This window comes from Miniopterus natalensis, chromosome 4, assembly GCF_054644295.1.
Source record: "Miniopterus natalensis isolate mMinNat1 chromosome 4, mMinNat1.hap1, whole genome shotgun sequence".
Taxonomy (NCBI): domain Eukaryota; kingdom Metazoa; phylum Chordata; class Mammalia; order Chiroptera; family Miniopteridae; genus Miniopterus; species Miniopterus natalensis.
In genome coordinates this window covers 45,708,623-45,722,341 of record NC_142084.1, presented here as the reverse complement: position 1 = coordinate 45,722,341, position 13,719 = coordinate 45,708,623, and the positions used below count along the sequence as shown (strand labels likewise).

The 13,719-nt window shown below is 38.4% G+C and overlaps 1 protein-coding gene across 1 annotated transcript in view; it reads right to left on the bottom strand.

Moving 5' to 3' along the window:
* LOC107525578 (uncharacterized) overlaps positions 1-13,719 on the bottom strand; it is an 85,703-nt gene that overhangs the window by 31,389 nt on the left and 40,595 nt on the right. Inside the window, exons 14-15 of the mRNA XM_087816139.1 lie at positions 10,154-10,193; positions 6,212-6,263 (exon numbers count right to left, since the gene is read on the bottom strand). Coding sequence (XP_087672265.1) covers positions 6,212-6,263; positions 10,154-10,193 — 92 coding nt within the window. The remainder of the gene's footprint in view (positions 1-6,211; positions 6,264-10,153; positions 10,194-13,719) is intronic.

The following is a 13,719-nucleotide window of genomic DNA, read 5'->3' as shown; positions in this document are numbered from 1 at the left end:
CTAGATAGTTATATAACCATTAAAGAAACTGAATCAGTGAATTATTTTCCCACATTAGAAAAGTACCAGACAAGTTCCATAAGAAGGAAAGGGAATTTCAATCTTTTTACAGGATATAGACCAAAGAGAAAAACACCCTCCAATTAATTTTGGTGGGCTAAAATAACTTGATACAAAAAACAAGGAAAATTTTAGATCAATCTCCCTTATAAACAGATACAGAAATCATAAAGAAAATATTCACAAACTAAATCCAGCAATGTACACCATGATCAAGTTAGATTTATCCCAGGAATGCGGGCAGATTTAATGTTATCAAATCTATTACTCTAAGACTACCTTAAGAGACTATATGAGTAGAGAAAACATACAATTATCTCAATATGTAAGACAATTATGACAAAAATTATAAAACTTTACTGGAAATACATTAAAGAAATTCAGGTTGAACTAAGCACTTAAATATGAAAGGCAGAACTTTAAAACTTTTAGGAGGAAATACAGGAGAATAAATGACCTCAGAATAGGTAAGAATTTCTCTTAGAAATAAAATTTGATGAAATGAATTACATTAAAATGAATAATTCTAGTCATCAAGAAATCCCATAAAGCCATAAGCTCAGAGGTAATTATTTGTGATGTATATACCTAATAAAGGATTCATTTCCAGATTATATGAAACTCTAAAAAGACAGACAACCCAACAGGAAAAGAAAGGGGAACAAAGTACACAAATGGGCATTTCTAGAAAGGCAACAAGATGGGTAATAAACACATGGAAAATACAAATTAAAACTGCAGGAAATATTACTTTGTACCAATCACACTGGCGATAATTCAAAAGTTAGCTAAAAACAAATGTTGAAGAGACTCTGAAGCACTCATATACTGAAGGGATGAGTGTAAATCAATACTTGGGAAAACGAGTTGGCATTATCCAGAAATAATGCCATACCCAACAACTCAACAATTCTACCTCTAGGTAAATACCTAGAGAAACTTTTGCACACGAGCACCAGATGTACAAGGGTGTTCAAGAGCCCTGTGTGTAAGAGCAAAGCAGATTTAAAAAACCTACAAAAATGTCAGGGTTTTGTAAAGCAAAAATAAGTTTGTAAGTCATGGCATATTCATAAAATAGAAGACTAGATAGTGATTAAAAATGAATAAATAATTGTTCCATGCCTCAACACTGATAAATCTCCGAAGATAATTTTGAGTGGGGGAAAAAACCAAAAACAAGGTAAGTTACAGAAGACTGCTTGATTCCACATCTATGAAGTTCAAAATTATGTAAACCAAGCAATAGATTGTTTAGGAATATATAAATAAGTGGCAAAACCATATAAACAAGCAAGAGAACAATAAACATAAAATTCAAATATATTATTAGCAACCGGAGTGGAAAGATTATAACTTATTTCTACTTCCTTCCCCTCACCTCCCCCCACCGTATGGACACAGTTTAGCAGGGAACTCAGAGCTGTGCAAATTGGATCCCGAAAAAACATCAGATAAACAGGTTTATATTCAATTTCACTGCCTTTACTTCCTGACTTCACAAAATATGTTTTTACAAAGAGTGGTAGTAGAAATAAAGGATAATCTTTTTTATTAACAATTCTCCAATTTCTCTTCTTTCCTGTAGTGTAGAACTATAGTCTATAAACCATCCACTTTTTCTAGAAACCAAAGCTTCATTAAGAACAGATACCCTGAAGAATCAATCACACCTTTCAAAAGCTGCCTCTCTGAACCTTTCAGATGAAAAAAAAATCATTTGGTTTTATAAATTACCCGATTGAGACTCATTATCTTTCAAATTTACTCGTAATTTGGATTAAACTATCCATAATCACATTCATGATTAGCATAACCTGTGTGAACTATGCTTCATTTCAGTAGATGCTTTTCTAAATAAAATCTGAGTCACATTTTGAAAGAACTTGTATTTACCAGAGCTCTTAAATGTAACTGTGAGATGCAGGCTTCCCATTATGAGTCCATAGTACAGTTAGTTTACAATTAGACCACAAATTTCTTTTGTATGAATCCATATTTTCCTCATGTCTACACTTCTTAGAGCTACACTTTTCAGGAAGAGTAGTAACCCCGTAATAGAAAGAAGCTAATTTCTCAGTGATTCATTGGATTAGCACGTTATTCAAGGACTCTTTGGGCCTTAATTCTAAGAAAATAAAAAGAATTTGAGGTAAGCAAAACAGGCTTCTTCTTTGAATTATAATGCTTTCTGACATTCCTGGGCTCTTGGTTTTTAAGACAGTGTCCGCCATGGTTTTTAAGACAGTGTCTTACAGGTAACAAAAAGAAAAAAAAAATAAGGATAATTTTTTTTTAACAGGTAGTCATGAATGTCAAATAAACTAGTTTGCCATGACGTTTTGGAATGCCAGAGAAAAAGTAGAGCCATGTATTTTTCAAGATTGCATAGTTTAGTTTCTTTTTGGCAGCTCTTAGTCAGAATGTTGTATAAATTCTTTGAGAGATCCAAATTAATTCCTTTACATAATCGGGTACTTATAGTTAATAATTAATGTAACCATTTATTTTAAAAGTATACCACACCCACTTCTGAAAAGGTTTGAGGCAGTTTACATATTAACATAGCTCAAAGGCATAGTATTATGTTCCAGTACTAAATAAAACAGACTCTAGAAAACAAAGAAATTGATGCTATCAAGGACCAGTCATGTTCTGCCTCCTTTGAGTGGCTCCCCACCGCAGACCCTACCTCCTCCCTATACTCTCCGGTGGGGGCTGTTTGTTTATGAACTTGCCACTGAACCAACAGGGGCCTGGGCTAGTCCAGCAGAATCAGCAGGTCAGTCATGTGGGTTAGAGTGTGACCTTTGCATCCTAACTGCCTAGACTGGAATTGTGGCTATGTACTTTGAGCAAGTTATTAAACGTCTCAGAGCCTCAGTTTCCACTTTGGAAATTGGGGCTAATGATAGTACTTACCTCATAGGTGAGAATTAGATGAGTTTAGTATACATAAATCACTTAGAAGCTAGCACACTGTGCTCTAAATAACTATTAGCATTTGCCCATTTAACCTTCCTCCAATTTCCTATAAAAATTCTCCCTTTGAAACTTGTACCTCTTAAATTTACTATCTTCTATCCCTTCTGGTTGTTCTCATCACTCCCTGACATGTATCAGAGACTCTGGAACATGGCTTATGCTTTTTCCCTCCATCCCGAATCTGCCATAATCCTGCTCTCTTCACATGGATGACCCTTCCAATATCCAGCACCTGGCTTCTTCAACTTCAATAGCCTTCATCTCCACAGATATCAACAACTCATCCCTTTCCCCTTGTCATCGCCTGGAGCTACTCCGCTTGTAACTTCACCCACACTGCTCAACTTTTTCACCACCAGCTCCTGTTACCCTCATTGTTCCAATTGTACCTGCTTTTCCACCAGAGCTGGACTGAAGTCCTACCGTTGCATTCTATGTATTAGACTTTCTTCTGGTTTTGCTTCTGTCTCCACCCTGCTTTGGTTTAGTCCTTCAACCTATCTCTTTAAATAATACCTCCACCCTGCTGTAGTGGCTCAGTTAGTGGAGTGTTGTCCCATGAACCAAGAGGTCACCAGGTTGTGGGCTTGATCCCCAGTAGGGGGTGTGCAGGAGGTAGCCGGTCAATGTTTCCCTCTCATTTCTCTCTCTCTCTTCCTCTCCCTTCCTCTCTCTCTAAAATCAATAAAAACATATTTAAAAAAATAAACAATACCTCCAACTTCTCACTTCTCTTGCTCCATTTTCCTTCTGCAATACTTACCCAAATGTGGATCAATCCAGCCTTCCTTGCTCCTAAAACCGCACTAAGTAAGTCACTCAGCTACTGCACTGGAGCCCTGTCCTCAGCTGAGCCCACAGCACAGGCTGGCAGCTTCCTCCATGGCCCCTCGCCAGCTCTGCATTTCTTTGCAAACTTCCTACCCACCACTCTCTCACATGTCATATCCGGTTACCAAGTTCTACCTAAACCATCTAAATATCTCTTGAATCGAAAAGCTCTGGTTCATTTTTCTTTGCTTCTCTTCATCTCTAATCATCTTTCTCCTCTCCAAAAATTTTTCCTCTCTGCTGCCAAAGCAATCTTCCTGAAGTTCAAGTACCATCATGTTCCCTACATCCTTACTATCCTTCAGTAACTCCCTACTGCTTTCTGATATATGCCTCATTCCATAGCTTGGCCCCAAGGCCCTCTGTGACCAGGCCCCTGTTCACCTCTCTAGATTTCTTTCTAGATCTGTCCAACCTGTATCCTATACACTCAATTGCTTGTACTTCCTTCACTGTGCCATATTCTCTCAGATCCATGCAGCTCCTTTGCAGAGAATGTCCTTTTTTGTTTCCTACTTGGATAATTCCTTCTGGCCTTTTAAGGTTCAGTTCAAACGTCACTTCTTGTCAGCTTCAGTGTACAGACTTCCCTGACCCTTCCTCCTTGACCTTTCCCTGACCCTTCCCCTTCCTGACCAGGCTGGTCGAGTGTCTCTCTTTGTCTTTCTTTGTGCGTATTCAAGTATTTAGCGTTGTTCCCCAGTAACAGGCACAAGTAAATAGTAAGTTCATGAATAAATGAAGACATCCCATTTCCATTAAATAATGATAAAAACTATAACAGCATTTCACTTTATATGTCCATTTAGAATAGAGATCTTTAAAACTGAAGCGGAATTCATTTTGACAAGATCGATATGATAGAGTGACTGGACACTCCAGTTAGCTGGTTTGGTGGCTCAAGCTCTTAACTGGCTGAGTAAAAAGCAAGGACATGATTGACAGTTACCATTTACTGAGCAATACTGGGAGCCCAGCAGTATATCAGGCACCGAAGACTGTCTTCTAGCTCCCCTCCTGACAGCAAGAAGACTTCAACAGCTTTAGGCATCACATCCCCATAGATCAACACTTAGGAGTCAGAGAAAGGTCTGCTTCTCTTTTGTGTTTCTTTGTTAAAGAGGGAAAAGAAATCCTTTCCCAGAACCCTCGCCCTATTTCCACCATAAGAATATCTCCCTCCAAACTGAATGACAAGCCAGGTTATAGTTCAATGCCTTAAACTGGTCACAGGCAGGCATCGGAAACGGAAGCATTATTTTGGATTAGACCAATCAGGATTTACCTGAGTCACCTGAGGGAAGAGGTCACTAAAACAAAATTAGGGCCCTAATTAAGGATGAGGAGTGAAATGGCTGTTGGGAAGGCAATTAGTTGTCTTTGCTAAAATGAGTGTCATTGTTGAATAAAGGTCAGAGTTGAGGTCAGGCACATCACAGTTTGATTCCCATGTCTTCCATTTTCTTGTTGGTGTGTATGTGACCTTGGGCAAATCCCTTCTCCTCCCTGAAAATGAATTTCCTCATCTGTAAAATGGGGATAGCAAAACCTAACTTTTAACATAACTGTGAAGATTAAATAAAATAACATACATAATGTTGCCTACCACAATGAACTTCATTCATTAAAAAAATTTTTTACACCTATGATGTGTCAAGTATTATGCTGCGGGTATAGTGGTAAATAAGATGGATATGGTCCCTCCCTTCATGTAATTTATTAGCATTAAATGTTAGTTTTTTTAAAAATCCCTAATTTTGCTGACTAAAAACTTCAGAAGCACTTTGACAATCACTTTTTAAAGAAATTCCTTGTTTTCAGGAGTGCTTATTGCTTCTGAAGTTTTATGTTTAATATGTGAAGGTTTACAACATTTTTTTTTCTTTCTGTTTAATTTAAATTATCAGACATTTACATTTTATGAGTATATTTTCACTGTGAGTGTTATCCTGATTCCTAGAGAGAAGACAATTGGCAAAGTACAATATCTTTAAAAGTGAACAACCAAGACAATATCCAATATAATCTTGTAACCCTGAGAAAAAAATCCAGATGCAATAATGTGTAGTCCACCCACTTGAGTAGTTATATACTTGGTCTACAGTCAAGACAGATTCAGTTTATGGGGAGGGTTAGTCTTCACATAATAAGATCAATCAGGTAATTAGGGATACCCATTCCCCAACCATGATCATTAACAGTTTTTATTTTTTAATCAAATGAACAATACAGTTAAAGAGGCCAGTTAAGACTAATCTCTCCAAAAAATACCAATAACAGATATGCTTGAAAGTATAATTAAGATTATTGCAGCAGATTAAGGAGTCTCTCTTACCTTAACCTTGTTTTTGGGATACAGGAAGAAAAACGGTTTTAGAACAGGAGATCTAGAATATAATACAAAAGAAGGGACAATAAACATTAGATTTACAAATCTGAGGGCTCAGAAAAGAGGGGGGTGGGGTTTCTAGACCTCTACTCACTTGTCATGCCAGACAGGCCTCTACCTAGTTTTCCTACTGACCATATAAAATCTATTTCTTGTTTGCATTTCCCTTTGAGCCTACCAAGGAGCACTCAGACTTCTTCATCAGGAAGTGCCTTTATATACACAAAAATCAAGCATTAGTGGGTCATTAAAAGTTGAATGAAAAAGTTGTTTTTCTAGTACAACCTCTGGATTTTCACCAGTACATTCCTTCATCCAGTCTCCCATAAGACCAAGTAATTACCTAAAAGAAGTGTACATGGAGCCAGGACATAATTTCTAGACATGAACAGAGATAAATGGCCTTTGGAATGATCTAATACTTAAGTTTAACCTAAATAACAAATATAAGGTTCAGAAGGAAGTTGACTTCTCTAATGTGGGCAGACAACAAAGTATAAGAAAACCCCACAAGGTTATAAACAGGAAAGGAACACAGACACAGAGAAAGCACTGAATATTTGTGGACTGAATTGACCAAGAGGTGAAACTAGAGACCAAGTATGTTATTATTAAATTGCATGGTGTGTAAGATTAAGTTTATGGGACCAAATATCTTGGGGTCCTTAAACATTTTTAAACCTTTTTATAGTGAAATATAATATTTATAGAGAAAAGGTCAAGGAACAAACATGTACAGTTTGAGGATTTATCACAAAATGGCATCCATATAATCACCACCAATGTCAAGAAACAGATTGCCCTGTACCAAGTGGCGCTAGGCCCAGCACTAGTGGCAGCTGGCCTTGGTTCACAGCTTGGCCTCACCTGGGCACCTCCAAGCCCAGCACAAGTAGCAGCCATATACATATTGTTTTGCAGCTCATGCCCAGTGGCCCTGAGCAAAACACAGGTGGCAGCTGACCTTGGCCTGCACCTCCCAGGATGCTCCAGAGCCACTGTACTCGGTGGACAGCCCAGCAACCTCCACAAGTGACACACTCAAGGGGAGGACTCAGTGGGCTCCAGAGCCCCAGTGAAGTCATGGTCTGTGGGATGGGCCCTGCACATTTGATCCTCCTTGGTGGTAGGAGGTCCGTGGTCAAAGACAATTGCAGCCAATTGACCTGAGGGTAAATCCCTCCCATGGACGTGTAAATAGCAATCAAGTCTCGCCTACAACAGGAGGGTGTACACAGCGCACTCGGGGGTGGGGGTGGGGTGCACCTGGAGTGCCCAGCTTGGCTGACGGGGGAGACTGTGGAACACCGACTACATAAGGCCACTCTAACAAGCCTGGGAGATGTAGGAACTCTGCCTAATACATAGAAACAAACAGGGAGGCTGCCAAAATGAGGAGACAAAGAAACATGTCCCAGATAAAAGAAGAGAACAAAACTCCAGAAAAAGAACTAAACAAAAAAGGAGACAAAAAAGTGATCTAGTGGATGCAGAGTTCAAAACACTGGTTATAAGGATGCTCAGTGAACTAAAAAAGAACCAGTCAGAAATGAAGGATATACTAACTGAAATGAAAAATTTACAGGGAATCAACAGTAGACTAGATGAAGCCAAGAGTCAAATCAGTGATTTGAAATATAAGGAAGCAAAAAACACTCAGCCAGAACAGGAAAAAGAAAACAAAATCCAAAAAAATGAGGATAGTGTAAGGAGCCTCTGGGACAACTTCAAATGTACCAACATTTGTCTCATGGGGGTGCCAAAAGGAGAAGAGAGAGAGCGAGTAATTGAAAACTTATTTGAAAAAATAATAAAGACTATAAATTAGCAAAATAGATAGGTCAGATGGTAATAAGTGCCCTAAAAAAAATAAAGCAAAGTAGGGGGACAGAAAGTGTTAGATGATCTTAGGCAATATTAAATAGGGTGGTCAGGTGGTTCTCTTTGAGAAAATAACTTTTGGGATAACACCTGAAGTGAGGGAGGGAACCATGAGCATTTGAGTCAGAGTGAGGAGAAAGTGCAAAGACTCTGAGGTAACCTGGAAGGGAGGCCAGTGCATGAGGCTGGAGCAGAATGAGTGCCTGCAAGAAGGTGAAGATTAGAGAACAGAGATTGGGCAAAGCCTGCTAGACCATCTTCAGGACTACGGCATCTACTCTAAGTAAGATTAAAGATTGGAACAAAGGAGTGATATCATTTGGCTTACATGTTTAAAGAAAGAACATACATTCATAGTAGCACACAGACACAGACAACAGTGTGGGGAAGGCCTGAGAAGGGGGGGCGGGGGCTGGGTGAAAGTGGACAAAAGGGGAGGACGGGGGACATCTGTAATAAAGTTAGTGACAACAACAAAAAATTTATAATAAAAAGTCACTCTATTTTAAGAACAGATTATAATGGGAAGTAGAACCAGACTGACCAGTTAGGAAATTACTGCAATAATTCAGGCCAGAGATGACAGTGATTGGAACCAGGGTGGCAACAGTGAGGGTAATAAGTGGTCAGACTTTTGACATATTTTGAAGACACAGGCACAGAACTATGGCTGATGGCCTGTACATAAGACACGAGAAAAGGGAGTAGTCAGGGATGACATGAAGGTTTTTGGCTTGAAGTTGTCATTTACTGAAAAGAGGGGAGACTGGTCAGATTGGGGTAATGGGGTTGAGTTTGGGACATGCTAAGCATGAGATGTTTACTAGGCATCCAAATGGAAGTTGTTAACAGATAGTATATGAGCTTGAGGACCAAGGAAAACAAAAGAGCTAGAGAAATAAATTTGACAGTCATTGGCATATAGGTGGTATTTGAAGGTAATGATAAAATGAACTCATCAAAGGCGTGAGTGCAGGCAGAAAAGAAGAGAGGTCCAAGGACCACGCCTTGAGACACTGCAGTGTTTCCAAGTTAGGGAGGAAGAGAAAGATCCAGCAAAGGAGATAGAGGAATTTCTGACAATGAGACAGGAGACTTCCACAGGAAGCTAGTGTCTTGGAAGCCAAGTTAAAAAAGTATTTAAAGGAGGAGAATCATGACCCATGGTGCCAAATTATGCTCAGAGTGCAAGTAAGATGATGACAACAGACCTTTGTATTACACAAAATAAAGGCACGGGAGACCTTGACAAGGGCAGTTCTGAAGGACCGATGGGGTGAAACCCTTCTCTCTTGTTGTAGAGGGTTCAGGAGAGAATGGAGAGAAAAGAATGAATAGTACAGACAACACTTTTGAAGCTCTTTTTCTGCCTTATCAAACTTGTAGACAGAAAGAGAATCCATGCATTCTTGATCAAGCTGACACAAATACATACTGGAACCCAGCAATCTTAACATATCATATCTTATTTCATCTCCAAAGAATAGAACACAAAGCGGCTAGAAAATTCCACTAAAGCACAAGAATTTACTTCATTTTCTACAAAAATAATTACCAAGAGAAATTGAACTACAGGTTCTGGCAGAAGTACTAACCTAAACGAGATGGCTACCTTCCTCTAATTTTGTTAGGTGAAGCTAAGTAAGTCTCCATTGTCAATAAATTGTATTTCCCCCATTGTAAATTAGTGGTTGGAAAAACAGATTAGCTAAGCCTTATTTTTCTATTCCCTAGAAAAGCCATTTATCTCGAGAACTTTAACCCCAGGGACCAATTCACCTTTCTGAGTCATCTAGGATCAGTACAGGAGATTCTCAGATAGGCCACCTTACTGCTCGGGAGCCCCAGTCGGCTCCGGGGAGTCTCAGGAGAGTTAATGAACAAGATGTGCCAGGAGGACAGGCCTGGGATTCCCAGACCTGCCTTGTTCTCAACCCTATGCAGAAAACTATGTGAGGGGAAATAATATATAAAAAACAAACTTTAGCATGTCGTGAGTAAACTTACACTTTTGGACGACCTCCAACCACTGCCATCAGACCGGGTGCTAAAGAGAAAAAAACATTGAAACTATTTCCTTCTTACAATATAAGGGTTTGATAAATTATTATACTATAACCTCATGTGGTCCGTTGTAACAAAGGATTAATTTTCTAATATAGAGTGCTATTAAGCTCTTCAGAAAATGCAAGCTAAAACAATGTCCAGAATTCATAATTAGGAATCAGTAAATGGAGGAATAATTTAGCAATTAAAAATTCTTGTGGAATAGAATCAAGTTATTATTACAACTGAGAAAGCTAAAAGACAAGAAAGCAAACAATTTTCATCACAGTAATTGAGTCACATTGTACTTTTATGATACATTCTTCTATTTTAAATATTCAATTTGTAGGATTAATTCTTTTAACAGCCAACAGAAACCTTAAACTTCACTGCAGAAAATCCTTTTTGGTTGTGTTTTGTATTCTTTTGTGTGTGTGTATGTGATGGGGACATCTTCTCTTTGCTCCAAAAACCAAAATATAATCAGAAATTTTTAGCCTTAGACAGAACCTTTAAACTTGAGCTATAGAGAAGAAAAAAGGTACTAACTTGTCCTCTCTCTGTCCATATACACCACCTAGTGGACTTATAATTTAATTAAGAATGAGAAAAGACTTCTATGATCTAAGAACTCAAATTACAGAGGTTGGCTAAAATATAATACCTTATAAAAATACAGCAAGAAAAATACTATAAGAAAACAATAAGGGTTTGGCATATAAGAGTATCTTGTCTGTACATTAAGATGATCTTTGAATGTTATCTTGATATTTAGGTAGTTGATACATTTGTAAAAGGTAAGGAAGGAATCAAGAAACTATACTGTGGGAAATAATCATAAAATTAAGTTACTCAGAAGAAAAAAGTTAACTTTCATTTATAATATAAAATTCTTTTATGCAAGCATGCAATAGTTAGGTGAATTTCACATTATATTAAGAGTACAACCAGCATTGAATACTTATGTATATTTCACTTTATACTATATCCTCATAGTATTCTAATACTATATAGGGCCTTAGAAGTCAACTAGTCTAGTTTTCTGACTTTACTGACAAGAGAACTGAAGTCCAGAGAAATTGAGTGATTTGATGAAAGCCACAGTTAGGCAGTTGTAGGACCAGAACTCAGATCCCTTGGATCTCAACAAAATGATTTTTCCACTACCCCTCCTGATAAAGTAAAAAGTGGCACTCAGAGCAGACACTAAGTAAAATGCACACAAATAAATATTTAATTGCATTCTTTTATGAGAGAGACTAATGAGGGAACCTAACTTAGATTGGAGACGTTTTCTCGGTGGAAGTCACTGATAAAAGAAGGGACTAAGTAAAGGAAATAAGCATTTCAGGCAGCAGGAAAAAACAAAGGCACATGTACTTTCTCATCTTTGAGGAGAGAAAGGACATGGCATTTAGGACTGAAAGTGGGCTGGAGTGTGGGGAACAAGAAAAAAGTCCCCAGTAGGCTTTCTGGAGAGACAGACAAAAGCTGGCCCAAGTGGGGCATGTGGTCCTGGACTGGATTTTCTCCTTAATGCAAAGGAGTCACAGAAGGATGCTAGGCAGAGAAGCCAAGTGCTCGTATTTTGACTTTTTCAAGATCCCTCTTTAAAAACGTTTTTTCCTCATCAGTGTGTCTCCCAGTGTTCGGTTATGAGAGTTCAAACTGTACAACACTGTTCAAAACCGAACATTAGATGTCAGTGCTTTTATTCTGTGACAGTGTGATATTGCAGAGAAATTCTTCTTCTGTCACACTGTTTGTTCAGCGCAATCACCATATATGCTTAATCCTTAATCATTATTTGCATTATTTCTTTTTCTCAGTTTCCTTGGATTATAGTGTCTCTGTTACTGGTTTCTAAGAGCCTGTTTATGACTAAAGATGTTAACCACTTCTCATGCATTGCAAATGAAACACCATGCTTTCTATTATTTCACTGTGGGTATTCTACTTTTTGGTTGTACTGCAGTTGTGTATTGAATATAATCATGTTTAAAAAAACAAAACAATGTTTTTTCCCCCTTAAATGTACAAACTATTAAATTCAATGAAAGGGTATAAACATTATCATCTCCCTCTCACTCCTGTCCTACAACCAACCACCCAGCTTTCTGTTCGAGACCAAACTTATTTTTTTTTCTTCTTTCTCTTTCTTTCTTTCTTTCTTTCTTTCTTTCTTTCTTTCTTTCTTTCTTTCTTTCTTTCTTTCTTTCTTTCTTTCTTTCTTTTTCTCTTTTCTTTTCTTCTTTTCTTTTCTTTTCTTTTCTTTTCTTTCTTTTCTTTTCTTTCTTAACAAAAATTGTAGTGTACACATTCTCCTGCATTTTGTCTTATTCCCTTAACTCTCTCTGAGCAGTTTTCATATCAGCTCTCAAAAGCTACATAGTATACAAATGCAGATATACCACTGTTTATTTTAAATCACACACACACACACATATGTGTGTGTGTGTGTATATATATATATATATATATATATATATATAATTTTGCTCTTCTAAGATACTTGAAGGATGAATTCCCAGAAATAGACAGGTGGGTCATAAAAGCGCTACATAATTTTAATTTTGACAGATATTGCCAAATTGCTCCCCAAAGTGAGTGAATTAACTTATACTCCCACCAGCAACGTATGAGTGCCTATTATCCTACAGCCCTTACAAACACACTATATTATCAAAATTTTTGGAAATTGACAATCAGATAGGTGGAAAAGGGCATTTCATTGTAGTTACTCTTTCTCTTACGATGAGAACAGGTGGCATTCACCGGAGGGGGTGAGCGTGAAGGCGGGGGCGGGCGAGGAGCTGCGCAGCAGGCCACGTCAGGAGTGGCGGGGTATGGGGGCGGAGGGGCGGGAGGGCACAGATGCTCACCACACGTGCAGGTGCAACTGACAGAATGTGGCTACACACCGGGTGTGGGGATGAGAGACAGGGAGTGTCAAGGGTGACTCTGGGGTTTCTGAACGATGATTTATAGGAACAAAGGACTTGAAACTACTTAAATGTCCATCACAGGGAATTGTCACATCCATAGGTCAGGCTCTAACATGGCTGTTAAAAGGAACTGAGGAAATTAAGAGGCATGAAACTATAACATATTAGGTTAAAAAAACAAGGTTTCGAATACTATGACTTGCATGCTATCTGTGCAGAAAATGGAGACAGTGTACATGAAACTACTGTCGGTGTTGAGCGAGAACAAGGCGTGGCCTATAAATGCCTGTCAGGCTCGCGGCATAGAAGGGCTTACAGAAAAGCGTTCCCCTTCCAGAGCGAACTGGGGACCAGGAGGTGGGTGAGAAGCTGACTTAATTCTCATTTGATTTTGCTGTAGTGTTTGAATTCCATACCATGTGTATGTACTGTCTTTTTAAAAATTAAAAAATAAACAGAAATAAGACCATTCATCTCAGCCTCTGCCGATCATGCCGCGCTTTTTCTGCCCCTCGGATCTGCGCTCACACGCTGGTGACACGGCCCCAGCCAACCTCCACGTTTCCGAACTAATTCTTCACT